The 27,816-nt window shown below is 44.4% G+C and overlaps 1 protein-coding gene across 2 annotated transcripts in view; it reads right to left on the bottom strand.

Annotated features, from left to right (window-relative positions):
• Window positions 1-27,816, bottom strand: part of GALNT4 (polypeptide N-acetylgalactosaminyltransferase 4) — a 105,802-nt gene that overhangs the window by 10,673 nt on the left and 67,313 nt on the right. For both annotated transcript variants that reach the window (XM_066579129.1, XM_066579128.1), the window contains exons 6-8: window positions 18,532-18,649; window positions 17,250-17,426; window positions 16,399-16,530 (exon numbers count right to left, since the gene is read on the bottom strand). In XM_066579129.1, coding sequence (XP_066435226.1) covers window positions 16,399-16,530; window positions 17,250-17,426; window positions 18,532-18,649 — 427 coding nt within the window. The remainder of the gene's footprint in view (window positions 1-16,398; window positions 16,531-17,249; window positions 17,427-18,531; window positions 18,650-27,816) is intronic.

Below are 27,816 nucleotides of genomic sequence, written 5' to 3'. Positions count from 1 at the left end.
GAGAAATTGTCCTCATGTGGAGGAAGAAGTACAAGTGAAATCCCAGAGGACTTCAATGCACATCACCCGGCCAGGCTCGCCATTCCAAACTCAACTGTATGCAAAATCATCAAGAAGTTTAGTGAAACCGGATCCATCATTGTAGACCAAATGGCCACATACTGCAACAAGTGAGGAGGTTGCAACAAATATCAGAGCATTGTTTGTTAAAAGCCCGGAACACAGTACCAGACAAAACTGGGTCCTTATTGCAGATTCTTCATGATCAAAAATGGCATCCATACAAAGTTCAGATGCTGTACCAACTCAATGAAGACGACCTAGACAGACAAATGGACTCTGGAGCAAACAGAAGGGGCTCCAATGTTCCCAAATCACATTCTTTTCAGCCAAGAGGCTCTGTTTTATGTGAATGGTGAGGTCAATTGCCACAACCTCCAGTATTGGTCCAATAATAATAATCCATCATGGATTGACCCATCAAAAATGATGCGTCTGCTAAAGATCATGGTTTGGTACTTGGGGGACCTTTTTTCATTGACGGATCACTTATAACTACCTCCAGATGCTACAGGATACCATATTCCCATCTGTGCTCAATGAGAACAGCGAGTTCCCATGTTACTCTCAATGGGATGGTGCAGCTCTGTACTTTGCTGTGACTGTAAACACCTTTGGACTTGGTCCTTAACAGGATAAATGGCTCCGGAGACTAGTGCAATAAATTTGCTTGGTCCTGGGCTTTAATCCCAGCTGATAGCAGAAGTATGGCGCGGGATTAAAGCCTCTGCTCCTGCAATCAAGCAGAAGCAGGTCAGGTTCTTGGCTGTCAGACATAGCTGCGGACCTGGAGGAGAAGGGAGAAGCAGTTTTTAACTGTTTCTGCCTCCTCCTTTTCAAGCTACATAGCACTCAACGTGCGCTATGTACTAAAGAGTGAAAGTATTACTTCCACTCTGTGACTCGGTGATCACGTGACTGCCCAGTGCCCCCCATTACAGTAGAGCTGCAGGGTCGATGCAGACCCTGATCAGCTCTGTTAGTGACTGATGTCACTACAGAGGGATGTCTTCCCCTGTAACTGAGACTCCTATGGATGCCCCAGCTACAGTGGAAAAGAATGAACTAAAATAGGTGATTATACCTACCCGATAAATCGGGTTTCCAGGAGTCTCCACGACAGCTTCACCGGAGATAGCCTCCTCCTTGTTGGAGCCCTTCACAGTGACAGACAGACTAAAATATAACTTTTATTCAAGACTAACATAAAATAATGACTTGGGCTAAGAACAAGACAAACATAAAGACAGAGAATATTACAGATAGGTGGGTAATTGGAGTTATTAGAATCACCCCACCTAGGCTATGGTAAAGACGAGACTGAAGAGTCGCTAGTGATGCATCAGATAGTCCGTAATTTAATGAGTAGAACCACGGGTATCAGATATAAGTCTAAGAACACTTTGGTACTGGAGCAAAATTGCTCAAAAAACCTATGGAGATCGCACTGGTTTAGTCGTCACTTGCGATTAATTAATCCAATGGTCACTAAAGTGGGGCCCCAGTACCTATAAACTATAAGAAAAGTGTCACGCATCAGTATAGCGACCGTCTGTAACAAAGTGGTCACATTCGGATAGGTTGATGATCACAGGATTTGATAGTTACTTAGCCAATAATATGATTTGAGGAAACCATAAAAGTGCCTCAAGTATTTGGCTCAGAGTAGTATCAGTCCATATCATTTGGAAAGAACGGTAAGCTCTCTTTAGTATAAGTATAGCTCAATATACAACTCATATAACTCAAGAGAGAAGAATGGATGACCTCTCTTTATGTGAAAGGGTGATTACTGCTCAGGAATAATTACTGCTCATAGAAATATGATTACTTGCTCAGGAATAATTACTGCTCAACGCGTTTCCCTACTAGGATTGTTGGTAGTTCATCAGGAGCAATTGTATGAGTTATGCCATACGATATGACAGGTTCATTGAGTTGAAAACTCAAGAGAAAGAGAGAGAAAGTACCACAATCGTGTTTTGAGACACGAAGGGTTAAATACTTTGTCAAATTTTGAGAAAGTGCCACAATCTTGTTTTGGGACACAGAGTTAAGAGAAAGTGCCACAATCGTGTTTTGGGACACGAAGGGTTAAATACTTTCTGTCAGATTTTGAGAAAGTACCACAATCGTGTATTGGGACATAGAGGGTTATATAATCTCTGTCAGATTTTTGTTGGTGTGGTCATGCAGGCTAGTTAGGAGATGTGCAGGAGATATACTAATTTATAGAGAAATACTGCACATCAACTAACCTCAAAGAATTGAAATGGGATCAGAACTAGAAGGTAGGGGATTATTCAAGACCCATACTTAGTTCATCATCCAATCTTTGAACAAGGTCGCTAAATAGCGAAATAATAGCGGTCTGCAACTTGTTCATATAATAAGCTCTATAGATATATAGTAGCCTGGGACTAGTCTATCAAAAAAGAAATAGAGTTCTAGGCTACATAGAGCTTTTTTCAGATCCCTTTCATTCTATCAAGGTCTCTAGGCAGCGCATAGTAGCTTAAGCAGAGCGGTGTCTTTGCTGCCTAGATATGAGACCTGCATCCAACACACACACATTCAGATAAAATAACAAAAGTGGTAGAGCCTGGAGCTCTGATGGTGAGCTCAGGCATTATGTTTGTGAGCCCAGAGTGCTGCTACTGATATACCAAGAAGCCCTCGTCTAAAGGGGGTTGGTGTGGAAAATCAGCCAATCAGATGTTATAGTGGGAGGGGTTAGGACAACTCCACAGATCTAAGGGAAAACAGGGAAAAGAAGTCCGTTTATAATCTGCTGTTTGGCTCAAACTGGGTGTATTAGTGAGGACAAATGTTGCAGCAGTCTCCCTCATAGTCTGATCGCCCGTATGTACACATGGATCTTTAAATTTTACTTTAGAAAGATCGCTACCGGTGATCCGCTATTGCGCACGCGCGCGCAGCGCTGTGACGTCATCACGTCAGTCATGTGATATGGTACGTCCTGACGTTCTGTTGTGTCACATGAACGGCTTCATTCAAAGGAATAGCTTATTAGAAGCAATGTAGATTGCCATGGCAATAGCGGTCATGTGATCTGCACTGCCCAGAAGACACATGAGTGAGACTGGGATGTATATAGTGCAGATTAATTAGATGCTACAGCATAGAATATACAGAATGCGTTTAGTGAGGATTTATTGGTTGTTAGTTATAAGACACAGAAAGAAGTTTATTTAAATACATATATATATATACACATATATATATACATATATATACACAAGTACTGTGTATCGGTAATGGTTATTTTAAGGCTACGTAATGTAGAAAGAGTCATGCATATACTGCATAAATCTGATAATTAGATGGTTTGAAGAACAACCGATGAACGTAGCATCTTAGATATTGCTCACTTAGCGCTATGACAAGGAAGAATCACATAACGTAACAATGGGCTGATTTTTGAATTCCTTTGTAAAACGGCACTCTAAATGCGTGATAAAATCAAAATATTGGTATTCTCATAATAGAGCCAATGACTGATAGATGCCGGCTGTATAATCAAAGAGAAGAAAGATTGGCTATAGAGGGATTACAAAAAGCAGTTGAAACACAAATTCTCATTTAAGCCACTAGGATTAACTGTATTCAGTCGAAAAATCCATGCTGCCTCTTTGCATAGGAGTTTTTTGTCCGTATCACCGCGACGCCCATGAGTCCTGATAATTTCAATCCCTTGAAATTTCAGTTGTTTTGTATCACCATTGTGGAATTTCCACATATGGTCTGCTAGGGGGGTCGACTCATGGCGTCTGATGTTCCCTAGGTGATCGAGAATTCTGCGACGAAACTGTCGAATTGTCTTGCCCACATAGTTCATGGGGCAAGAACATGTGGCAAGATAGACTATGTTTTGTGTTCGACAGTTAATGAAGTCTCTGCATGAGTAAACTGTATTAGTGGATGATGACTTAAAAGTATTACCGCGCAGAATAAAAGGGCAAGCGAGGCAGCCCTGGCATGGAAAGCTACCTTGGGGCTTGCTGGAACCAAGCCAAGTAATTTGCCTTTCATCGGGAGGGAGGTGACTTTTCACTAGATGGTCTTTTAAATTATGGCCACGGCGGAATGTTAAAAATGGTCTTTCGGGAAGAAAATCATTAAGGTCTTTGTCGCGTTTCAGGATATCCCAATAGTAGTTGAGGATATTCCTTATTTGTATCGAGCAAGTGTCGTAAGTGCCAATAATTCTGGCTTTATTGTCCAAGGAACGGATCTTAGGTTGAAGGAGAGTAGTCCTTTCTTGAGATGATGCAAAGATAAATGCTTGGTCGATTACCTTTTTGGGATAATTGCGATTTTGAAAGCGATCATACAATTTTTTACTTTCCATTTCAAAACTCGAATTATCCGAACAATTGCGTCGGAGTCGCAGAAACTGACCTTTTGGTATGCCACGTTTTAATGGTGCAGGATGGAAACTGTCCCAGGTAAGTAGGCTGTTTGTCGCCGTGGACTTACGGAAAAGAGAGGATGTTATCTGTCCCGATGGATCTTTTTTAATTTGAAGATCCAGAAAGGACAGCGTAGTGGTATTAATTTCCGAAGTAATCCGAAGATTCAGATCATTATGGTTTAGATGATCAATGAATACCTCAAGGGACGACTGATCGCCATTCCAGAACAGGAGCACATCGTCAATATAACGTATCCACAATGAGATGTTATCTGACCCCATGATGTTATCACTGTTGAAGATCCGTTCCTCCCACCAGCCCAGGTACAGGTTAGCATACGATGGGGCACAAGGAGTCCCCATCGCGGTGCCCCTGAGCTGGTGGAAGTACTTGGCTTCGAACAGGAAAAAATTGTGGTTTAGGATAAATTCAAGGAATTCCAGGACACATTTGTTATGCATATTGTATAAAGGTCCTCTTTGATTCAGAAAGAACTCCGTCGCCTTAAGACCACCTTGGTGGGGGATGGAGCTATACAACGATTCAATGTCCAACGAGGCCATAATTGTGTCTGGATTAACAGTAAGGCCATCTAGGGTGCGTAGGACGTCCATAGTATCCTGGACAAATGATCGTAAAGATGATACAAAGGGTCTAAGTATCCCATACGACCTCCTAAAAGACTCCAAAATCCCGAATTCTTAAAGAAATGGGAATTGGAATCTACGCAGTCGTCATTACGCCTGATTAATCTCCTATTGGAGGAGGAAAAATCCACCCTAACACATAACCAAAAACGGTTGGAGGACCAGATAGAGTCTGTAAAACGCTTTCAGTCTGATCCGGAATTTTCAAACAAAGAAAAAAATCTGCATTCAAATATCGAAAAATTCACGAATCAGATAAAAGAAAGAAAACACCTTCAATTTAGTCGTGATCTCCTGGATTTCAAGGAGAATCGCGCATATACTGAACAAAACTCCAGATCGGAGACTGATATCAGCTCTTCTGAACAAGAACTATCAGAAAGCGACTATACATCCTCCAATCGCCCATACCAACGAAAGAATCAAAACCGATTCACCCCACGCATTAGAGGTAGGGGAAGAGGCAGAAGACCAGCAGAGGGGAATTTCTCCGAACCTCCAATTTCCCACTATTTTTTACGGGGGAGACGAGATATAACAGGCCAACAATGACAATAAGTAATACTGTGACCCATCATCCCTCAGTTCTCTCTGATATTCCGATCTCGGCCAATCAAGGAAGTTCTTTAGGTTTAGATCTTTCTAACTCCAATGGTCCTCCAATTGAAGACAAGCTACAAATTGTCAATCTGTCAGGATATCATCTTAATAAACAAGAGACAGAACTATTGGAGAGGGGGCTGTCCTTCGTCCCCACGACCCGCTTTGATCCTTTGTTCGTGTGGACGAAGGACATCTCCCTCTTCACCCGAAAATTACGTTGGAGGAAACACTTTATTATTAAAGAAAGAGAGGAAATGAAAGAGCTTGGTTTGGATCTTGCTGACTTGCCAGCTATTCAAGCTCTAGAAGCCCTAGAAGATGAAAATCTAAGACCTATTGGAACTGGACCCTTTACAAATCTCAAACCAACCAGTCGAGCGAATCCACCATCTTTAAATAGTCCAGAAATAGACATATTCGAAAAATTAGTCCTTAAAGAATTAAAAGCATTGAACCCTTCAAAATTTACTTGCCCTAATCTTACAAAAGGAGAATCTCTTGCTCTAAAAAATCTTGAAAACAATAAGGCAATAATCATAAAAGCTGCCGATAAAGGCAGGAATATTGTTATAATGGATCGGGAACAATACGTAGGCATGTGCCAACGTCTGTTGAGTGATACATCTACTTACGGCATGTTGTCCCACGACCCGACAGACAGCTTTTCACGTGACTTACAAAAAATATTAAAAAAAGCCCTAGAGCTGGGATGCATAGACAACACTGAATATCAATTTCTGTATCCCAAAAAACCTACTACAGCTACTTTTTACGCACTTCCTAAAGTGCATAAGGGCCTCAACCCACTCAAGGGACGGCCGATCGTCTCGGGGGTTGACAACCTTACCCAGAACTTGAGCACATACGTTGACAGGATACTTAGACCCTTTGTATCATCTTTACGATCATTTGTCCAGGACACTATGGACGTCCTACGCACCCTAGATGGCCTTACTGTTAATCCAGACACAATTATGGCCTCGTTGGACATTGAATCGTTGTATAGCTCCATCCCCCACCAAGGTGGTCTTAAGGCGACGGAGTTCTTTCTGAATCAAAGAGGACCTTTATACAATATGCATAACAAATGTGTCCTGGAATTCCTTGAATTTATCCTAAACCACAATTTTTTCCTGTTCGAAGCCAAGTACTTCCACCAGCTCAGGGGCACCGCGATGGGGACTCCTTGTGTCCCATCGTATGCTAACCTGTACCTGGGCTGGTGGGAGGAACGGATCTTCAACAGTGATAACATCATGGGGTCAGATAACATCTCATTGTGGATACGTTATATTGACGATGTGCTCCTGTTCTGGAATGGCGATCAGTCGTCCCTTGAGGTATTCATTGATCATCTAAACCATAATGATCTGAATCTTCGGATTACTTCGGAAATTAATACCACTACGCTGTCCTTTCTGGATCTTCAAATTAAAAAAGATCCATCGGGACAGATAACATCCTCTCTTTTCCGTAAGTCCACGGCGACAAACAGCCTACTTACCTGGGACAGTTTCCATCCTGCACCATTAAAACGTGGCATACCAAAAGGTCAGTTTCTGCGACTCCGACGCAATTGTTCGGATAATTCGAGTTTTGAAATGGAAAGTAAAAAATTGTATGATCGCTTTCAAAATCGCAATTATCCCAAAAAGGTAATCGACCAAGCATTTATCTTTGCATCATCTCAAGAAAGGACTACTCTCCTTCAACCTAAGATCCGTTCCTTGGACAATAAAGCCAGAATTATTGGCACTTACGACACTTGCTCGATACAAATAAGGAATATCCTCAACTACTATTGGGATATCCTGAAACGCGACAAAGACCTTAATGATTTTCTTCCCGAAAGACCATTTTTAACATTCCGCCGTGGCCATAATTTAAAAGACCATCTAGTGAAAAGTCACCTCCCTCCCGATGAAAGGCAAATTACTTGGCTTGGTTCCAGCAAGCCCCAAGGTAGCTTTCCATGCCAGGGCTGCCTCGCTTGCCCTTTTATTCTGCGCGGTAATACTTTTAAGTCATCATCCACTAATACAGTTTACTCATGCAGAGACTTCATTAACTGTCGAACACAAAACATAGTCTATCTTGCCACATGTTCTTGCCCCATGAACTATGTGGGCAAGACAATTCGACAGTTTCGTCGCAGAATTCTCGATCACCTAGGGAACATCAGACGCCATGAGTCGACCCCCCTAGCAGACCATATGTGGAAATTCCACAATGGTGATACAAAACAACTGAAATTTCAAGGGATTGAAATTATCAGGACTCATGGGCGTCGCGGTGATACGGACAAAAAACTCCTATGCAAAGAGGCAGCATGGATTTTTCGACTGAATACAGTTAATCCTAGTGGCTTAAATGAGAATTTGTGTTTCAACTGCTTTTTGTAATCCCTCTATAGCCAATCTTTCTTCTCTTTGATTATACAGCCGGCATCTATCAGTCATTGGCTCTATTATGAGAATACCAATATTTTGATTTTATCACGCATTTAGAGTGCCGTTTTACAAAGGAATTCAAAAATCAGCCCATTGTTACGTTATGTGATTCTTCCTTGTCATAGCGCTAAGTGAGCAATATCTAAGATGCTACGTTCATCGGTTGTTCTTCAAACCATCTAATTATCAGATTTATGCAGTATATGCATGACTCTTTCTACATTACGTAGCCTTAAAATAACCATTACCGATACACAGTACTTGTGTATATATATGTATATATGTATATATATATGTATATATATATGTATTTAAATAAACTTCTTTCTGTGTCTTATAACTAACAACCAATAAATCCTCACTAAACGCATTCTGTATATTCTATGCTGTAGCATCTAATTAATCTGCACTATATACATCCCAGTCTCACTCATGTGTCTTCTGGGCAGTGCAGATCACATGACCGCTATTGCCATGGCAATCTACATTGCTTCTAATAAGCTATTCCTTTGAATGAAGCCGTTCATGTGACACAACAGAACGTCAGGACGTACCATATCACATGACTGACGTGATGACGTCACAGCGCTGCGCGCGCGTGCGCAATAGCGGATCACCGGTAGCGATCTTTCTAAAGTAAAATTTAAAGATCCATGTGTACATACGGGCGATCAGACTATGAGGGAGACTGCTGCAACATTTGTCCTCACTAATACACCCAGTTTGAGCCAAACAGCAGATTATAAACGGACTTCTTTTCCCTGTTTTCCCTTAGATCTGTGGAGTTGTCCTAACCCCTCCCACTATAACATCTGATTGGCTGATTTTCCACACCAACCCCCTTTAGACGAGGGCTTCTTGGTATATCAGTAGCAGCACTCTGGGCTCACAAACATAATGCCTGAGCTCACCATCAGAGCTCCAGGCTCTACCACTTTTGTTATTTTATCTGAATGTGTGTGTGTTGGATGCAGGTCTCATATCTAGGCAGCAAAGACACCGCTCTGCTTAAGCTACTATGCGCTGCCTAGAGACCTTGATAGAATGAAAGGGATCTGAAAAAAGCTCTATGTAGCCTAGAACTCTATTTCTTTTTTGATAGACTAGTCCCAGGCTACTATATATCTATAGAGCTTATTATATGAACAAGTTGCAGACCGCTATTATTTCGCTATTTAGCGACCTTGTTCAAAGATTGGATGATGAACTAAGTATGGGTCTTGAATAATCCCCTACCTTCTAGTTCTGATCCCATTTCAATTCTTTGAGGTTAGTTGATGTGCAGTATTTCTCTATAAATTAGTATATCTCCTGCACATCTCCTAACTAGCCTGCATGACCACACCAACAAAAATCTGACAGAGATTATATAACCCTCTATGTCCCAATACACGATTGTGGTACTTTCTCAAAATCTGACAGAAAGTATTTAACCCTTCGTGTCCCAAAACACGATTGTGGCACTTTCTCTTAACTCTGTGTCCCAAAACAAGATTGTGGCACTTTCTCAAAATTTGACAAAGTATTTAACCCTTCGTGTCTCAAAACACGATTGTGGTACTTTCTCTTAACTCTGTGTCCCAAAACAAGATTGTGGCACTTTCTCAAAATTTGACAAAGTATTTAACCCTTCGTGTCTCAAAACACGATTGTGGTACTTTCTCTCTCTTTCTCTTGAGTTTTCAACTCAATGAACCTGTCATATCGTATGGCATAACTCATACAATTGCTCCTGATGAACTACCAACAATCCTAGTAGGGAAACGCGTTGAGCAGTAATTATTCCTGAGCAAGTAATCATATTTCTATGAGCAGTAATTATTCCTGAGCAGTAATCACCCTTTCACATAAAGAGAGGTCATCCATTCTTCTCTCTTGAGTTATATGAGTTGTATATTGAGCTATACTTATACTAAAGAGAGCTTACCGTTCTTTCCAAATGATATGGACTGATACTACTCTGAGCCAAATACTTGAGGCACTTTTATGGTTTCCTCAAATCATATTATTGGCTAAGTAACTATCAAATCCTGTGATCATCAACCTATCCGAATGTGACCACTTTGTTACAGACGGCCGCTATACTGATGCGTGACACTTTTCTTATAGTTTATAGGTACTGGGGCCCCACTTTAGTGACCATTGGATTAATTAATCGCAAGTGACGACTAAACCAGTGCGATCTCCATAGGTTTTTTGAGCAATTTTGCTCCAGTACCAAAGTGTTCTTAGACTTATATCTGATACCCGTGGTTCTACTCATTAAATTACGGACTATCTGATGCATCACTAGCGACTCTTCAGTCTCGTCTTTACCATAGCCTAGGTGGGGTGATTCTAATAACTCCAATTACCCACCTATCTGTAATATTCTCTGTCTTTATGTTTGTCTTGTTCTTAGCCCAAGTCATTATTTTATGTTAGTCTTGAATAAAAGTTATATTTTAGTCTGTCTGTCACTGTGAAGGGCTCCAATTTGATTTAGTCAGACAAAGTTCTGCCCCTGTGATTCTCTCCTTGTTGGACAGGAACACACCGAGAGGTTAAATAGCTCCCCCTCTCCCACCTTCCTCAGTGGTTTCTTGGTCTCTAACGAATTGCCGGGGTAGGAGCTTAACCTAAATCGTTACCTAATTAGTATTTTAACCTATATCTTTCCCAAGGGAAATTATATTCCGTAAATTTTTTACCTAGTATATATAAAAAAGAATATATATACATACACACACACACACACACACACACACACACATATATAAATAACCCGGAAATCTATATATCCTTTTCTTGGGGGGGGGGGGGGGCATATACGGGTGCTGTCGTGGAGACTCCTGGAAAACCCGATTAAGTAGCCCGTGAAGACGCTACTGCCCTTGTGGAGTAGGCTTTAAGAATAGAGGATACTTTTTGGCAGGGCCCCGTAGGATTCCGTAATGGCCAGGCGAATCCTCCTGGCTATGAAGCTTTTTGCAGCTTTGTTCCCTTTGTTTGGGCCAAAGAACTGGACGAACAAATTGTCGTCTCGTCTCCATTGACCGGTTATGTTAATGTAACTCAGGACTGCTCTCCTGACATCCAGACAATTTAGGTTTTTTTCCCCCTTGTCTTTAGGTTTATTGAAGAACGAGGAGATTACTACATTCTGAGCTCTATGGAAGGGTGACACTACTTTTGGCAATAAAGGCTGGGTCTGTTTTGAACACTAGCTTTGTGTCAGTGATTTTAAGGAACGGGTGGCGGATAGATAGGGCCTGTAGTTCACTAACCCGTCTTGCTGAGGTAATTGCCACCAGGAAGACTGTTTTAATCGTGAGCATTTTTATTGAAAGCGCTTCGATCGGTTCGAAGGGTTCTGCTGACATCGCCTTCAGGACCCAATTTAGATTCCAGTCCGGAAATATATTTGTGGGCCTAGGTCGTCACCTATCTGCTGCTGTCAGGAATCTGCTAATCCACCTGCTCTCTGACAACTTGGTGTCAAATAGAGCACTAAGGGCTGCGACCTGAACTCTTAGGGTGCTTGGGGTGAGGCCCATATCCAGGCCCTCCTGCAAGAACTCCAGTATTAAGGGGATGCCCGGAAAGGAGCCTGGAGAATCTCTTCCCTGCCTCCATGAGATAAACCTCTTCCAGATTTTTTGATAGATAACAGGTTGGTTGTTTTCTTCCTACTTGACATAAGGGTCCCGATTACTTTCTTAGAGAACCCTCTTCCTCTCAGTGTGGATTCCTCAAGAGCCAGGCTGTTAGGTGGACTTTGTCTATACGCGGGTAGCTCAGAGGTACCTGCGTCAGTACATCCACCTGTGCAGGGAATATGACTGGGTCCTGGATGCTCAGAGCTTTTAGAAGAACGAACCAGCTCCTCCTTGGCCAGAAGGGGGCCACCAGAATCAGTGTGCATATCTGTGATCTGAAGTATTGCAACACTCTTGGAATCAACGGTATTGGAGGAAAGGCATACACAAGCTTTTTCCCCCAATTCTGGCTCAGGGCGTCTACCGCTGTTGGCTGGTCCCCTGGTCTGAGGCAGAAGAAGTTCTTCACCTTGGCGTTCTCCTTGGTTGCAAAGAGATCAGGTTGTGGGGGTCCCCATCTGTCCGTCAGGATTCTGAACGCCTCCTGAGATAGAGACCACTCTCCTGGGTCTATAAGTCTTCTGAGGAAATCTGCCCTCTGGTTCAGCGATCCTTTTAGATGTATAGAGATGCTCTGTAGAGCTGGTGACCTTGTGCCTCCTTGGCGCCGAATGTGGGCAACCGCCGTGGTGTTGTCCGACAGGATTTATATATGTTGATTTCTTACTGAGTTCCCCAGCTGTTGGAGGGCTTTGCAAACCGCCTGGAGTTCTCTGTAGTTTGATCATTGACCTCTTATCTCCTGCGGCCAGGGACCTCGTAGAAGTTGGTCTCCCACATGCGCCCCCTCACTCCCAGGCACTTGCGTCTGTCATGACGTGTGGCTGGGTTCTGTATCCAGTGCACTCCCCTTCGCAGGTTCGCTGAGGATGTCCACCAACGCAGAGATATTTTCACTGAGTTTTTGATGCGCATCTTTGTTCCTAATGAGGAGTGTCTTCTGTCCCAGGCTGAAAGGACTGCGATCTGCAGGGATCTGGTATGCGCTTGGGCCCATGGATGCACAATGTCAGGCTTCTTGGAGGGACATAGCCTCCCGGACTGTACATGACCGCCTCCGCAGAAAGGTCTTGACTAGCTGAAGGATCTTCTGTATTTTTATCTCGGGAAGAAAGTAGTATTGAGTCTCTGAGTTGAGCGTTATGCCCGGGAATATATTTTCTCTGCTGGGATCTAAGCTGGATTTCTCCCAGTTTATTATCCATCCTAGGAATTGGAGAAGATCGAGCACCGTCGCCAGGTGTTCCGCTAAGAGCTCTCTGGACCCTGCTACAATCAGGATGTCGTCCAGATAAGGTATTATTAGGACTGATCTTTGCCTTAGGTAGGCTGCTACCTCTGCCATGATCTTTGTAAAAATTTGGGGCGCTGAGGAAATCCCAAAGGGAAGGCATCTGAACTGAAGAGGACTTGTTCTTCTGCCCATATCTAGTGCAAATCTCAGGTATTTCTAAGAATCCCTGTGGATGAGCACATGAAAGTACGCATCCTTTAGATCTATAGATGCCATATAGGCTCCCTTTGGTATCAGCTTGAACTTTCGATATCTGATAAAGGCGTTCAGGGGCTTTAAGTTTATTATCATGCATGACTTTCCGCATGGTTTTTCTTATCAGGAAGAGTCTGGAGTAGTGGCCTCGGGTCTCTTCGTTCTGAGGTACAAAGGATACTGCGTTTAAATGTAGTAGGTCCTGAACGCTCTGTTGGAGTAGGCGTAGTCGTTGTGCTGAGCCTCCTGTGGTAATGCATTTCCTTCTGGGGAGGGAGACCAGCTCTATTTGGCATCCCTGCTGTAGGACCTCTGGGATCCATGAGCACTCGCAAATCGCGGCCCATCGATCCGCAAAGTTCCCCAGCCTCGCCCCCAGTGGGATGGCGTCAGGGTTTCTGTTTTGTTGGATCCCCCTGGTGGGGGTTGAAGAGGAAGTTTCTCCCTCTACCCCCCCCCTTGGGGTAACTCCAGCGGCCTGTCTTGCCCTTGCCCCTATATGACTCGGGCTGTTGCGCTGGGGCCCGAAAAAAGGTCTTCCCCTTCTGTTGCTTCTCCTCTGGGAACCCCTTCTTCCTGTCGGATGCCTTCTCGAGAATTTTGTTGAGATCTTGGCCGAAGAGAAACTGGCCATGGAATGGAAGCGAGCACAATTTGTTCTTTGAGGCTAAATCGCCCGACCAGGACTTTAGCCATACAAAAACTCTCCTGGCTGAATTGGACAGGGCTGTCGCTTTTGCTGAGAGCTTTACTGTCTCCGCTGATGCGTCCGCCGAAACGTTTGTGGCCATCTTTAGGATAGGGAGAGAGTTTATAATTTGCTCCTCTGGTGTTTTGTTAGTTATATGGAGCTCCAGCTGCTCCAGCCACACTCCTAGGGTCCTGGTCACGCAAGTGGCTGCGACCTCCAGTCTGAGTATACTAGCTGCTGCCTCCCAAGATCTTCTCAGGAGGCCCTCAGCCTTCCGATCCACTGGATCTCTTAGTTGCGTGGCGTCCTTGAAGGGCAGAGTTGTTCTTTTAGCCACCGGGAGATCCACTCTGGGTATTACCTCCCAGCTTGCGCACACTTCTTCAAACGGGTATAGTCTTTTAACCCTCTCAGAGGTGAAGGATCCTGCATCAGGCTTTTCCCATTCCTTCTAAATCAGCTTGGAAATGTTGCTATGGACTGGGAAGGTATGTCTGCGTCTTTCCCCTAGTCCCCTGAAAATCTTGTCCTGTATAGTACGTGGCTCTCTGGGTTCCTCCATTTTGAGTGTAGCCCTGACCGACGTAATGAGCTCTGCTAAGTCTTCCTGATGAAATAGATATTTCTTGTAATCCTCTTCATCTGATGACTCTTCGGGCGCTGGTTCTTCCAGCTCTGTCCCGGTCGAGCTTCTTTCGGAGTCTAAATATTCCGGGCTATACGCCCTTTTCTGGCGCTTAGCCCTGGATGCCCCCACTGGTGGCACTATTTGCGATGTCAGAGCTGACCGAACTTCCTCCTTGACCAGCTTCCTGACATCTTCTAGGAATCCCCCTGATTCCTCTTTATGCAAGGCATGCGTAGCCAGGCTGGTTAGAGGCTTCTCTAACCCTGCGTCCAGCGACGCCTACACGATGACGTCATCGCGTCGGTCGCGTGATGCGGCCCCCCTCCGACGCGCGTCAAAGGGACTCCGAGAGCGCCGCATCCGGTCCTATGTACAGTCGACGGAGGAGGAGAGCTGAGCCCCCCTTTGCACCCCCCATGGGACACCACGGGAAGAACCTGGCCCGGGGGAACCACCCCATGTGGCGTCTCGGGAGCCGCTTGTCTGGAAGGGAGGACAGGCTGGCCTACTGCCCTCCAATCTGCCTGTATGAATCTTCATGCTGGCGTCTCCACCAGCACCTCTCGGGGATCAGGAAGACACTGAGGAAGGTGGGAGAGGGGGGAGCTTTTTAACCGCTCGGTGTGTTCCTGTTCAACCAGGAGAAGGCTATCATCGGTGGTGCTGTCGTGGAGACGACTGGGGAAAAAAAGGAATACAATGTGAATGACCCTCAGTGGTCTTATAGAACATCTTGGGGCTCATTGGTGGTAAAAAAAAAAAAAAAGGTACAAAAATAGGGAAAAAAATTTTTTTTGCAGACGTAAAAAAATATATCAATAAAAAGAAAATGACCCATCGCCGACGCCAATCAAAATCATCACTGTATGAGCCCTGTAATCCCAAACTATACAAATTATATATAAAAATGTAACTATATGAGTAACCAAATTTGTGTGCTTTATTTTAGTGTAAATATAGTAATTTTAAAAACCAACTAAAAAAGCATTTTTTTTGCCAATAAAACTAAAAATCAAAGGAAAATCAGTGAAAAAAAGATATAAGAAAGTCGCCCTCTATGTAGGGGGAGGCAGCAAAAATAATTTTGGTAGCTGAAGAACAAAAAAAAAAAAAATAGGGCAGTAAAACCACCACATGGGTAAAATCTCTAAAAATTGTCTAGTCCTTTAGGACTAAAACACCATAATGGGTTAAAGTCCCTTGTGTGTATGCAGAAAAATACACAATGTGGTTCACCTGAAATGGCCAATCCTACAAGGCTGTGCAGAAATATCCCCTGCAGTTCTCCAGTGTGTTCACAAAGACTGGATTAAACATTTAATCATGTGCATCCGGCAGAATGGGGACACATCCAACACGTCATATGAAGCCCTTTGTGAAACTCTGGCCTAACTTAACTCTTAAATAAAAATAGGGCAAAACTGACACTTCCAGTGAGTTTCTGAGTAAATTATAGTACATTTTCTCATCTGAAAAATCTGAGCTGAATTCAATATGATGGCTTTCAAAATGGCTGCCGAAAACCTCTCCACTACCAAAAAACGCAGCCTCCTTCTCAATACCTTCACACTTTGGAAGTCTTTTTTTTTCATTGTTACACCAGTAAACTAGTGTGTCCAAACTTATGTCTCACTCTACATTTTTTCTCGGTCATTCTTTTTCGCACAACCATTACCAATTTATAGATTTTAAGAACACTGCTGAAATAAAGTCTATGGATCTCCCAGACTATTATAGTATCAATCGATATACTTGCCGCCCCATGCCAGCCAGGACGGTCTTCTGGTACATGCAGATCTGGAAAAACATTTCTCAAGTACCAATCAAAGTTCCTGCACTGCAGCTTTTCTCTGAGTATTTTCCGATCAGAAATATCTCCGTATTTTTCCTAGTATAAAATATTGAAATGTAAAATTAAAAAATACAATGCGCACCGTGCCTGCAGTTACAAGTACCGGCCACTTCACAGAGGTGGGAGCAGAGACTTCTGCAGGCGCACAGTCAGCTGATCGGTCGGGGTCCCGAGCCGCAGACCCTAGCTGATCAACTATTGATGACCTATCCTGAGGACCGCTTATCACTAGTATTCTCACTGGAAAACCCCTTTAAATGGGCCGGTTTTATTTATATATGTGCAAAGTCTAGGTAAAAAGAGCTGCACTCACTTTTATTCAAAGGGGTATTCCAGCAATTTACAGCAGAGCTATGTGCCTCATAGGGCGATAATGTAAGCTTAGATCATGTTCCAACTGGTTTTACAAGCTGCACAGATATTGTTGCACCCATATCCTTCCCCTTGCAACCAGTGGGTATGACCTGTACGCTCCGCTCCATTACTGGTCAGGCATGCTCAGTGCCTGGAAATGCTGTTTGCACAGTTGTGAATGCGCTCGTCAGTAACTGGCAGTGGGGCATTGTGGGAGATGGAGTTTTTGCACTCCCTGTGAAATCTGTAGCTGGTTGGAAATCGGCAGTGGTGCAGGTCGACAAGAAAAGGGGCCGCAGTTTAATTTGACGTTTGGAATAATAGCAATAAGTGGCAATGTCAGGGAAATGTTTAACATTCTGCGGCATACCCCTTTAGACCCCACAGTAACTCCGCTGTACCTTCCTAGCAGGTGGGTTTCTGTTGTAAAAATGTTCCTTGTAAGCATCCATCCACACTTCAGCGGCACGAGCGGTATTCTGAAGAAAGTTTGGTCTAGCATAAGGAGCCTTCTTGGGAAAAACATGTCCAACATGAGAACAAGGATGGATCTCCAGAGTCCCACCACACTGCCAAACCTTTGGAGAGGGAAGCATATGGGATAAATGTCATCACATTACAACAGTTAAGGATTCGTTCACATTGCATTCGGGACTTTGGTACTTGAAAATTTCCATTGCGTTTGCACCGAACATAAGGCTTGACGTGGCACTCCATAATATACACAAAGTCCACATGGTAGACATTTTCTTTGGCAGCAGCTAATGTATAGGGCAATGCAGAAGGCAATCCTTTCCTATAGGCAGGCTGAGAAAAAGATACGGGTCCGCCAAGACTAACCCATGCAGTTGCAAAAAAGTATACCCATGTAAACCTGTCCTGGTGTTGACAAAATGGCTCTCTATGGCACTTTTCTATCCAGCTAAAGAGATTGACAGGGAAACTATTTGAAAAGAGGCGCCAACGAAGCCTCGCCCCAAAGAGGCGCCAACGAAGCCTCGCCCCAAAGAGGCGCCAACGAAGCCTCGCCCCAAAGAGGCGCCAACGAAGCCTCGCCCCAAAGAGGCGCCAACGAAGCCTCGCCCCAAAGAGGCGCCAACGAAGCCTCGCCCCAAAGAGGCGCCAACGAAGCCTCGCCCCAAAGAGGCGCCAACGAAGCCTCGCCCCAAAGAGGCGCCAACGAAGCCTCGCCCCAAAGAGGCGCCAACGAAGTCTCCCCCAAAGAGGCCAACGAGGTCTCCCCCAAAGAGGCCAACGAGGTCTCCCCCAAAGAGGCCAACGAAGTCTCCCCCAAAGAGGCCAACGAAGTCTCCCCCAAAGAGGCCAACGAAGTCTCCCCCAAAGAGGCCAACGAAGTCTCCCCCAAAGAGGCCAATGAAGTCTCCCCCAAAGAGGCCAACGAAGTCTCCCCCAAAGAGGCCAACTGAACCCTATGGCTCCGTCCCGCTGCACGGAAGGAAGACTCATTCTTATCCTGCTCTTTTAAAACTACTGTGTGAAACAAATCTTCACATAACTTTCTAAGCTGCCTGTAGTCAATAACAAAGTCACAAAACAAGGAGACTACTTCCTACCAGTTCACTGGACTTGTATGCAGGCAGGGTAAAAAGACCGCACACAGAAGAAAATAAGAACTAAATATATAATTGTGCTCAAAGCTAATAGATTGCCATTGATACATACTCTGAATGACAGCTCCAAGTTTTCTCCACCCCAGACTTCCATACCCATGTCATATGTTCCAAGGTATTCAAAATACTTCCTGCTAACAGCAAACAGCCCACCAGCCATAGTCGGAGATCTGACAACAGAAAGGTGTTAAAGCAAATAAACATCCAGCCAAATAAAAAAACAGGATAGATAGATATATACATACATACACATAGATATTATAGATATATACATACACATACAAAGAACATCCGGTTAGTTGACTATGGAAACCATGATGTTCCATGTTAAGAAGTTTTACCATAAGAAAAAAAAAAAAAAAAGACATTCTAACAAAATTTCAACTATTCTTTGACAAATCTTTTCCAATCAAATCTTGTCCTTAGTGGAGCTCAGCACTTCCAGAATGGGCCCTTCCATATGTGGGAGTTACGGGACTTACTGCACATGCTACACATTCATTTCTATATGTTCCACTGCTGGCTCCCTCCATTTAAAGAGGGAATTTTTGAAAAAAAAATAAAAATCTAAATATATTTATGTTAATATTTTTTGATGATTTATGTTTTTATGACTCAGAGTATATTTTACTATTCAAACATTTCTTCTAACAATCCTATCTAATTCTGCACTCACAATTGACCATGCCAGGTTACACGTATTTCCACAAGTTTTGACAGATTGAAGAGAAAGATTTATTCAGTCTGCATTTCAGTATAGAACTGAATAGATGTTTTTAACTAACACATGTGACCAAAAATAAGCCAGTAAGGTAATGTAACTTTATATGTGTTATATTATCTAATTTATAGTAGAATCAATAGCCCACCAAGTAGATGTCCAGTCTGTTACCAAGAAAGTGTAATTAATCGTTCTGTTAGTTAATGGTCATTATAATTTACAACAAACGTTCTTATTCTCTAAGATTGCAGGAAGACAAAACTCTGCAAAAAAAAATTCTGCTCTTTGTGATAAATGGCAAGTGAGTTATGGGGTAACAGACAGGACAATTTAATGGTAACAGGACTGTTTGCTCTGTCCTGTCTATTACTTAGATAATGTTTACTGCTGTAAGTTACTGCAAATGCAGGAAAGAAAGTCATGAGAAGTTTTAGATGCACTTTGGACTAACAATTAAGACTATTTTAGTTAAAGATGAAGAAATTCGGTCACATACTAAGTTTTTGAATGACAGATGGAAGGATAACATTATGACCCTACCAAACACACAAAAAATTCACCGTGTTGTCATGAATTCCACAGATGAGCTTCTGGTAGGGGATTTTGTTAAAGTAACTTTCAGATCCGACAAGTCGAGCAAAGTGTACTGTGCTATTATCACAGATATTGATGGGGAAGCATATGAAGTAGACTGTTTACACAAGCAAGATCAAGATGGCGCTGTGTTCGGGCATCCTAACGTTAAAGGATAAAAGCTGGGCAGCAAAAGACAACGTAATGCAAAAGCTTGACACACCAGTTCTACGTCGCGACCGTTATGTATTTGAGAAATGTTTAGAAACTTCCTCATAGGTGATTTTTTCAATAAAAATTGTCAAATGTATCAGTGTTAATTTCATATAATTATAAGCTATTGTATTTTTTTTCAGTAAAATTTTATCGAATGCATCGTTAACCCTTTCCAATCCACTGTCTGACGTCTAAAGACATTCTGATTGAAGGCTGTACAGCTCCGACATCGGTAGACGTCCGGCAGGGTATTCTTACTGTATATTACTGGCCGCTCTGTTGTCGGGGGTCTCTCCGGCATGTCACATACTGCAGTACTGGCTCTAGCCAGCAGATTGCGCCATTTTATAATGGCAGAAAGAGAAAGCCCCCTGAACCCAAAATTGGATTGCAAAGTGTTAATTTAAGTGTTAATTTAAGTCTTATAAGGTTCATATATATTGCAGTTACCTGTTACTGAATAAAACATCTAAAAAAATGATTATTCTTATTTTTAGTAAGTTTACATTCAAACACATCCTGTCTGTTACCATATGAAAAATAAAGTAGGGGTGTTTATAACTAACAGATCAGAACAAGTACAGACAATCTTTTAAGAGTATACTGAAAACAATGCGAAAGAGTCTTGATTATATATTAACTAGGAGAAGAGAAATTTTGGAAAAAACAAGCATTCTGCAATTGCTATTCATTTGCATGTCCTGTCTGTTACTAAAAGTAACATGTCATTTACTAAGAGTTGAGCATGCACAGTGATAAGCAGAGAATGTCTTGGTAAGAAGAAAAGTCTTACCGCTGAGCGTACGCAGAGCATCTGCAGTTTAATGTACAGCCAGGAGGAGCTCCGCCATCGGGGAGACGGATCCATGCCATCCTACCCCACCACATCCTCGGATCCCTTGGATTCTACCACCTCCTCCTCCTCTTGACCCAGGGGAACAGTCTGAAGGGTTTCTGTGGTGGGTGGCGCGCCAAGGACTGCGAGGCCTGTGAAGCTGTGGACCAGTTTGATGCGGCCCCGGCATAACCTCCACCAACACACCTGCTCCCCCATCAGCTACCACACTCAGTAGGAGCCTGCCGTAGCTGTGAGAGGCAGATTCCTCAGGGAGAAAACCCATTCGTTGGACCGCTGGCCTCGGGAAGCTGCTCTGGACTGCGGTCGTGATAGGCCTGAAGCCGCAGCCATACCACAGAGCCATGAACCATGCATCCGCCCCGGGATGAGCTCCAGCTTGTGGCAGTGACAAACGCCAGCAGGGACACCTGAAGAGGTGCAGGCAGAGACTTCCCAGACTCAAACACACCGTGGCAGAGGCACTGCAGCCCACCCGCTGCTAACATAGCTGGTGCCCACCCACACCGCTTGGACGGCAACAACAGTGCAGGATCCTTCTCTACCACAAATCCAACGGGGAGAAAGGGGGGGGGGGTGCAGCGGAAGAGCAGCCACCCTGCCCACAAGACACTGGAGGCAGGCAGCCCACGAGAAACTGCAGTGGTGAGTGCCCCGGCTGGGGCCGAAGAGACCCTGACCCAGCAGACAGGGGGGTTGACCCAGAACGAGGGAGACTGGCCCCCTTTTACCCAGTATTCATGTGGGACACTGCTCCTCTCCTTCCTCTGGTCCTTCATCTGTTTAAGATTGGTCTCACATAACTGTATTTGAATTGCGGAATCTGCGATAGTCACGTGCACGGACGATTCGTGGTATTCCTCATATATTACAAAGATTTTTTATTCACAGGTTAGGATTAAAAATTAACTTTTATTAATAAATGATAAAATTGACTTAGTCAACGGCACATTACACAAAGACAGTGATAATCTAAATAAATTCATAGCTTAAGCCAATAGGGAACCCATGATGCGTTAATAGGGAATACAAAATATTCACCATATATCAAAGTATGTTGATGCCTCTTTTTGTCTAACAGACGTAATAAACTTTTTAATAAAGATGTATCAAGTTTCACGTATTTGTGTTTATTTTATCTCTCTCATGCATTAGACTTATTAGATACAGTATGCACAATCTAACATATCATTGTTATTTCTTTGTGACAAACTTCTTCTGTGATATATTGGGTTCCTATTAGGATAAATGGATAGATTGTGCACCAAATATTGATGACCATCCAAGAAAGTATCAAAGTGCACTCAAAGTGTTGTATATAATGACATAGGCTGGGAAAGAAATGTATTCACAATGTAGGACAGACATATTCGTCTGTAGATAAAGTCCAACTACTTATGAGCAGGATAACAATTGAAGTTGGTTGTTGGTTCTTACATTTATCAACACCACAAAATCTTCAATTTTTTTTCAATGTGATAGGTGGTTTTATTCTTATTCTTTCTGTTGCCTCAAACACTTAGTGCAATATAGTATAAATGGTACCACCATTCTCTATACTTAATTTTGCATATGGGTATTCATATAAGGATCCCCCCAAAAAATCCTTCTCATTGGGTATATTCAACCGAATTAACTATACAGCTAATAAGGCCGATAGTGTTGGCCAGCTGTACATCAGGCAGTGGAAGCGGCTATGTTGTCTGATTCAGCACATTCTATCAGAATATATAAACCTTTGTTCATAGTAAAGCATGTATATCTGCTGCAGTACTTTGTGTTGGTTTACTTATGCCTGGAAACACCTGTGAGGACTACTGCTTGTTAGACGCTGAGACCTCTGTGTCCATTTCCTCAATTGCTAGCTGCATGCTTTTAACTTGTATCATAGCATGTGAATAAGCCCCTCCACTACTCTCCTAATACACCTCGACACGTTTCCCTAACTACTAATCTTTATAGTCAGTTCATCAGGAGGATTTTAATCAAATTCCAACAGGGGTTTGTATCTTAATCCCCAATGCAAAGCATCAGTACAGCTCGTAATGAGCAACATGCAGAGATGGTATGACCTGGTGCAATGCAGACCTTTTATGTCAGAGTCTCCTCCTCCCTTGTTATTCCCACCCATCGGCATCTGGGGGTCAGTATCAATTGGGCCATACAGCTATAGAGGTTTCAATGAGCCGTGCATAATCCTGTATCCTGATAATAAATCACAGAGCTGTGCTGCGGCTGCGCAAATAGACAGGAGGTTTATAAATGAATCCAGACTAGCTGAACAAGTATATTAGAACCATGTTATAGGTGAAACAGACCAGTGATTATATAGTATAGCTCAAATATGCAAAGAGATGAGTATATGACTTAGTATGAAACAATTCCATAGATAGCATATAGATACCCAGTCATTGTCTTAGCTATGTTAATGCAGTTTGTGACATTCAATATTTGTGAGTCACCATATTCATCATATATATGACCAATAATTATTATATGTTCCATATTAGTCATTTCAGTGCAATTTGTGACAATGAATGTTTATAAGTCACCATACTCATCGTGTATATGACCAGTAATCACTGTATATTCCATGCTAATAATGATGGTTCATATTTAGTACACGTAGTTTGGATTCATACTAAGATAGACCATGTCACTTTCTCTTGGTTCATGGCGATCCCCTTATATATATGCAACTCATTTTCTATGCTCATTGTACGTCCAATAAAATGATACCATTATTTTCTCGTGTGTTTCACTATATAAATACAGAATCAACTTGATAAAAACAGATTAATCCTGCCTCGTCTCACTTTCATGTTAACTTGTAGTGTCCATATATTTTCTTTGTATGTTTTTACTTTATTTGTATCAACTTATCAGAAACATGAGGATTAAAACCTCATGTATTGTTACATCTTATTGAACGTTCATGTTGTTACATTTGTTATTTCTTAATAAATGGTAGAAAGGCCAACTGTTCGTTTAGGCCTTTCGGTGATAAAGAATCCATGCGATAAATCCACGCGCTTTCTTTCTGCAATAGTCGCGTGTCAGGGTCGCCACGGCGACCATCACTTCTCAGTAACTCTATCGGCCTTATTAGCTGTATAATTAATTAGGTTGAATATACCCAATGAGAAGAATTTTTTTGGGAATCCTTATATGAATACCCATATGCAAAATTAAAGGGGTTGTCCCGCGAAACAAAGTTGGGGTATACACTTCTGTATGGCCATATTAATGCACTTTGTAATATACATCGTGCATTAAATATGAGCCATACAGAAGTTATTCACTTACCTGCTCCGTTGCTAGCGTCCCCGTCTCCATGGTGCCGTCTAATTTTCAGCGTCTAATCGCCCGATTAGACGCGCTTGCGCAGTCCGGTCTTCTCCGTGTTGAATGGGGCTCCTCGTGCTGGAGAGCTGCTCCTCGTAGCTCCGCCCCGTCACGTGTGCCGATTACAGCCAATCAGGAGGCTGGAATCGGCAATGGACCGCACAGAAGACCTGCGGTCCACCGAGGGTGAAGATCCCGGCAGCCATCTTCGCAAGGTAGGTAAGAAGTCACCGGAGCGCGGGGGTTCGGGTAAGTACTATCCGTTTTTTTTTTTTCAACACATGCATCGGGTTTGTCTCGCGCCGAACGGGGGGGCTATTGAAAAAAAAACAAAAACGTTTCGGCGCGGGACAACCCCTTTAAGTATAGAGAATGGTGGTACCATTTATACTATATTGTACTAAGTGTTTGAGGCAACAGAAAGAATAAGAATAGAAGCACCTATCACATTGAATAAAAATGGAAGATTTTGTGGTGTTGATAAATGTAAGAACCAACAACCAACTTCAATTGTTATCCTGCTCATAAGTAGTTGGACTTTATCTACAGACGAATATGTCTGTCCTACATTGTGAATACATTTCTTTCCCAGCCTATGTCATTATATACAACACTTTGAGTGCACTTTGATACTTTCTTGGATGGTCATCAATATTTGGTGCACAATCTATCCATTTATCCTAATAGGAACCCAATATATCACGGAAGAAGTTTGTCACAAAGAAATACCAATGATGTGTTAGATTGTGCATACTGTATCTAATAAGTCTAATGCATGAGAGAGATAAAATAAACACAAATACGTGAAACTTGATACATCTTTATTAAAAAGTTTATTACGTCTGTTAGACAAAAAGAGGCATCAACATACTTTGATATTTGGTGAACATTTTGTATTCCCTATTAACGCATAATGGGTTCCCTATTGGCTTAAAGGGGTTGTCCCGCGAAAGCAAGTGGGGGTATACACTTCTGTATGGCCATATTAATGCACTTTGTAATGTACATTGTGCATTAATTATGAGCCATACAGAAGTTATCAGAAGTTATTCACTTACCTGTTCCGTTGCTAGCGTCCTCGTCTCCATGGTGCCGTCTAATTTTCAGCCTCTAATCGCCGGATTAGACGCGCTTGCGCAGTCCGGTCTTCTTCTTTTCTCAATGGGGCAGCTCGTTCCGGAGAGCGGCTCCGTGTAGCTCCGCCCCGTCACGTGCCGATTCCAGCCAATCAGGAGGCTGGAATCGGCAATGGACCGCACAGAAGCACTGCGGTCCACCGAGGGAGAAGATCCCGGCGGCCATCTTCAGCAGGTAAGTAAGAAGTCACCGGAGCGCGGGGATTCAGGTAAGCGCTGTGCGGATTTTTTTTTAGGTCCCTGCATCGGGTTTGTCTCGCGCCGAACGGGGGGGCTGTTGAAAAAAAACAAAACCCGTTTCGGCGCGGGACAACCCCTTTAAGCTATAAATTTATTTAGATTATCACTGTGTTTGTGTAATGTGCCTTTGACTAAGTCAATTTTATCATTTATTAATAAAAGTTCATTTTTAATCCTAACCTGTGAATACCTGATAGAAAATTTTGGGATACTTTTTTGCCACGGTGAAAGATATATTACAAAGATAGAACATTTGCATATCCGCTCAGATGAGTGAATAGTGATTGCAATATCCACGAGCGGAAATAAAACTGCAGCACGTTATATTTTTGTTTGGATTCCATTCGGATTGAAGTCAATGGAAGCTGTCCGACCCACTGCCCAACCGCAATTGACATAGCGGAAAGGCTGCGAGTACCCGCCTCATCGCCTAGTGATGGTGTGGGAAATACAAATATATATTATCTCTACTGTGCATGACCGATGGTGAGCGTCTGTGGTCATCCGCAGTAAAGATATCACTGGAACACAGGGTCGCTGCCCGCGGTCAGAGTCGGATTCCGCTGCAGGCTCCCGCATGCAGAACCTGCCCTGTCCGTGTGAGACTGGTCTAACAAACTGCACAAATCCTATTAGCAGCACATCCCCACCTAAGCCCGCACCAACCAGCGGCACATCCCCACCTAAGCCCGCACTAACCAGCGGCACATCCCCACCTAAGCCCGCACCAACCAGCGGCACATCCCCACCTGAGCCCGCACCAACCAGCGGCACATCCCCACCTGAGCCCGCACCAACCAGCGGCACATCCCCACCTGAGCCCGCACCAACCAGCGGCACATCCCCACCTGAGCCCGCACCAACCAGCGGCACATCCCCACCTGAGCCCGCACCAACCAGCGGCACATCCCCACCTGAGCCCGCACCAACCAGCGGCACATCCCCACCTGAGCCCGCACCAACCAGCGGCACATCCCCACCAAAGCCCGCACCAACCAGCGGCACATCCGCACCAAAGCCCGCACCAACCAGCGGCACATCCGCACCAAAGCCCGCACCAACCAGCGGCACATCCGCACCAAAGCCCGCACCAAAGCCGGCGGCACATCCGCACCAAAGCCCGCACCAAAGCCGGCACCAACCAGCGGCACATCCGCACCAAAGCCGGCACCAACCAGCGGCACATCCGCACCAAAGCCGGCACCAACCAGCGGCACATCCGCACCAAAGCCGGCACCAACCAGCGGCACATCCGCACCAAAGCCGGCACCAACCAGCGGCACATCCGCACCAAAGCCGGCACCAACCAGCGGCACATCCGCACCAAAGCCGGCACCAACCAGCGGCACATCCGCACCAAAGCCGGCACCAACCAGCGGCACATCCGCACCAAAGCCGGCACCAACCAGCGGCACATCCGCACCAAAGCCGGCACCAACCAGCGGCACATCCGCACCAAAGCCGGCACCAACCAGCGGCACATCCGCACCAAAGCCGGCACCAACCAGCGGCACATCCGCACCAAAGCCGGCACCAACCAGCGGCACATCCCCACCAAAGCCGGCACCAACCAGCGGCACATCCCCACCAAAGCCGGCACCAACCAGCGGCACATCCCCACCAAAGCCGGCACCAACCAGCGGCACATCCCCACCAAAGCCGGCACCAACCAGCGGCACATCCCCACCTGAGCCCGCACCAACCAGCGGCACATCCCCACCTGAGCCCGCACCAACCAGCGGCACATCCCCACCAAAGCCCGCACCAACCAGCGGCACATCCGCACCAAAGCCCGCACCAACCAGCGGCACATCCGCACCAAAGCCCGCACCAAAGCCGGCACCAACCAGCGGCACATCCGCACCAAAGCCGGCACCAACCAGCGGCACATCCGCACCAAAGCCGGCACCAACCAGCGGCACATCCGCACCAAAGCCGGCACCAACCAGCGGCACATCCGCACCAAAGCCGGCACCAACCAGCGGCACATCCGCACCAAAGCCGGCACCAACCAGCGGCACATCCGCACCAAAGCCGGCACCAACCAGCGGCACATCCGCACCAAAGCCGGCACCAACCAGCGGCACATCCGCACCAAAGCCGGCACCAACCAGCGGCACATCCGCACCAAAGCCGGCACCAACCAGCGGCACATCCGCACCAAAGCCGGCACCAACCAGCGGCACATCCGCACCAAAGCCGGCACCAACCAGCGGCACATCCGCACCAAAGCCGGCACCAACCAGCGGC

This window comes from Eleutherodactylus coqui, chromosome 9 (assembly GCF_035609145.1).
Source record: "Eleutherodactylus coqui strain aEleCoq1 chromosome 9, aEleCoq1.hap1, whole genome shotgun sequence".
NCBI classification, from domain to species: Eukaryota; Metazoa; Chordata; class Amphibia; order Anura; family Eleutherodactylidae; genus Eleutherodactylus; species Eleutherodactylus coqui.
This window is presented reverse-complemented; position numbering and strand designations above follow the sequence as displayed.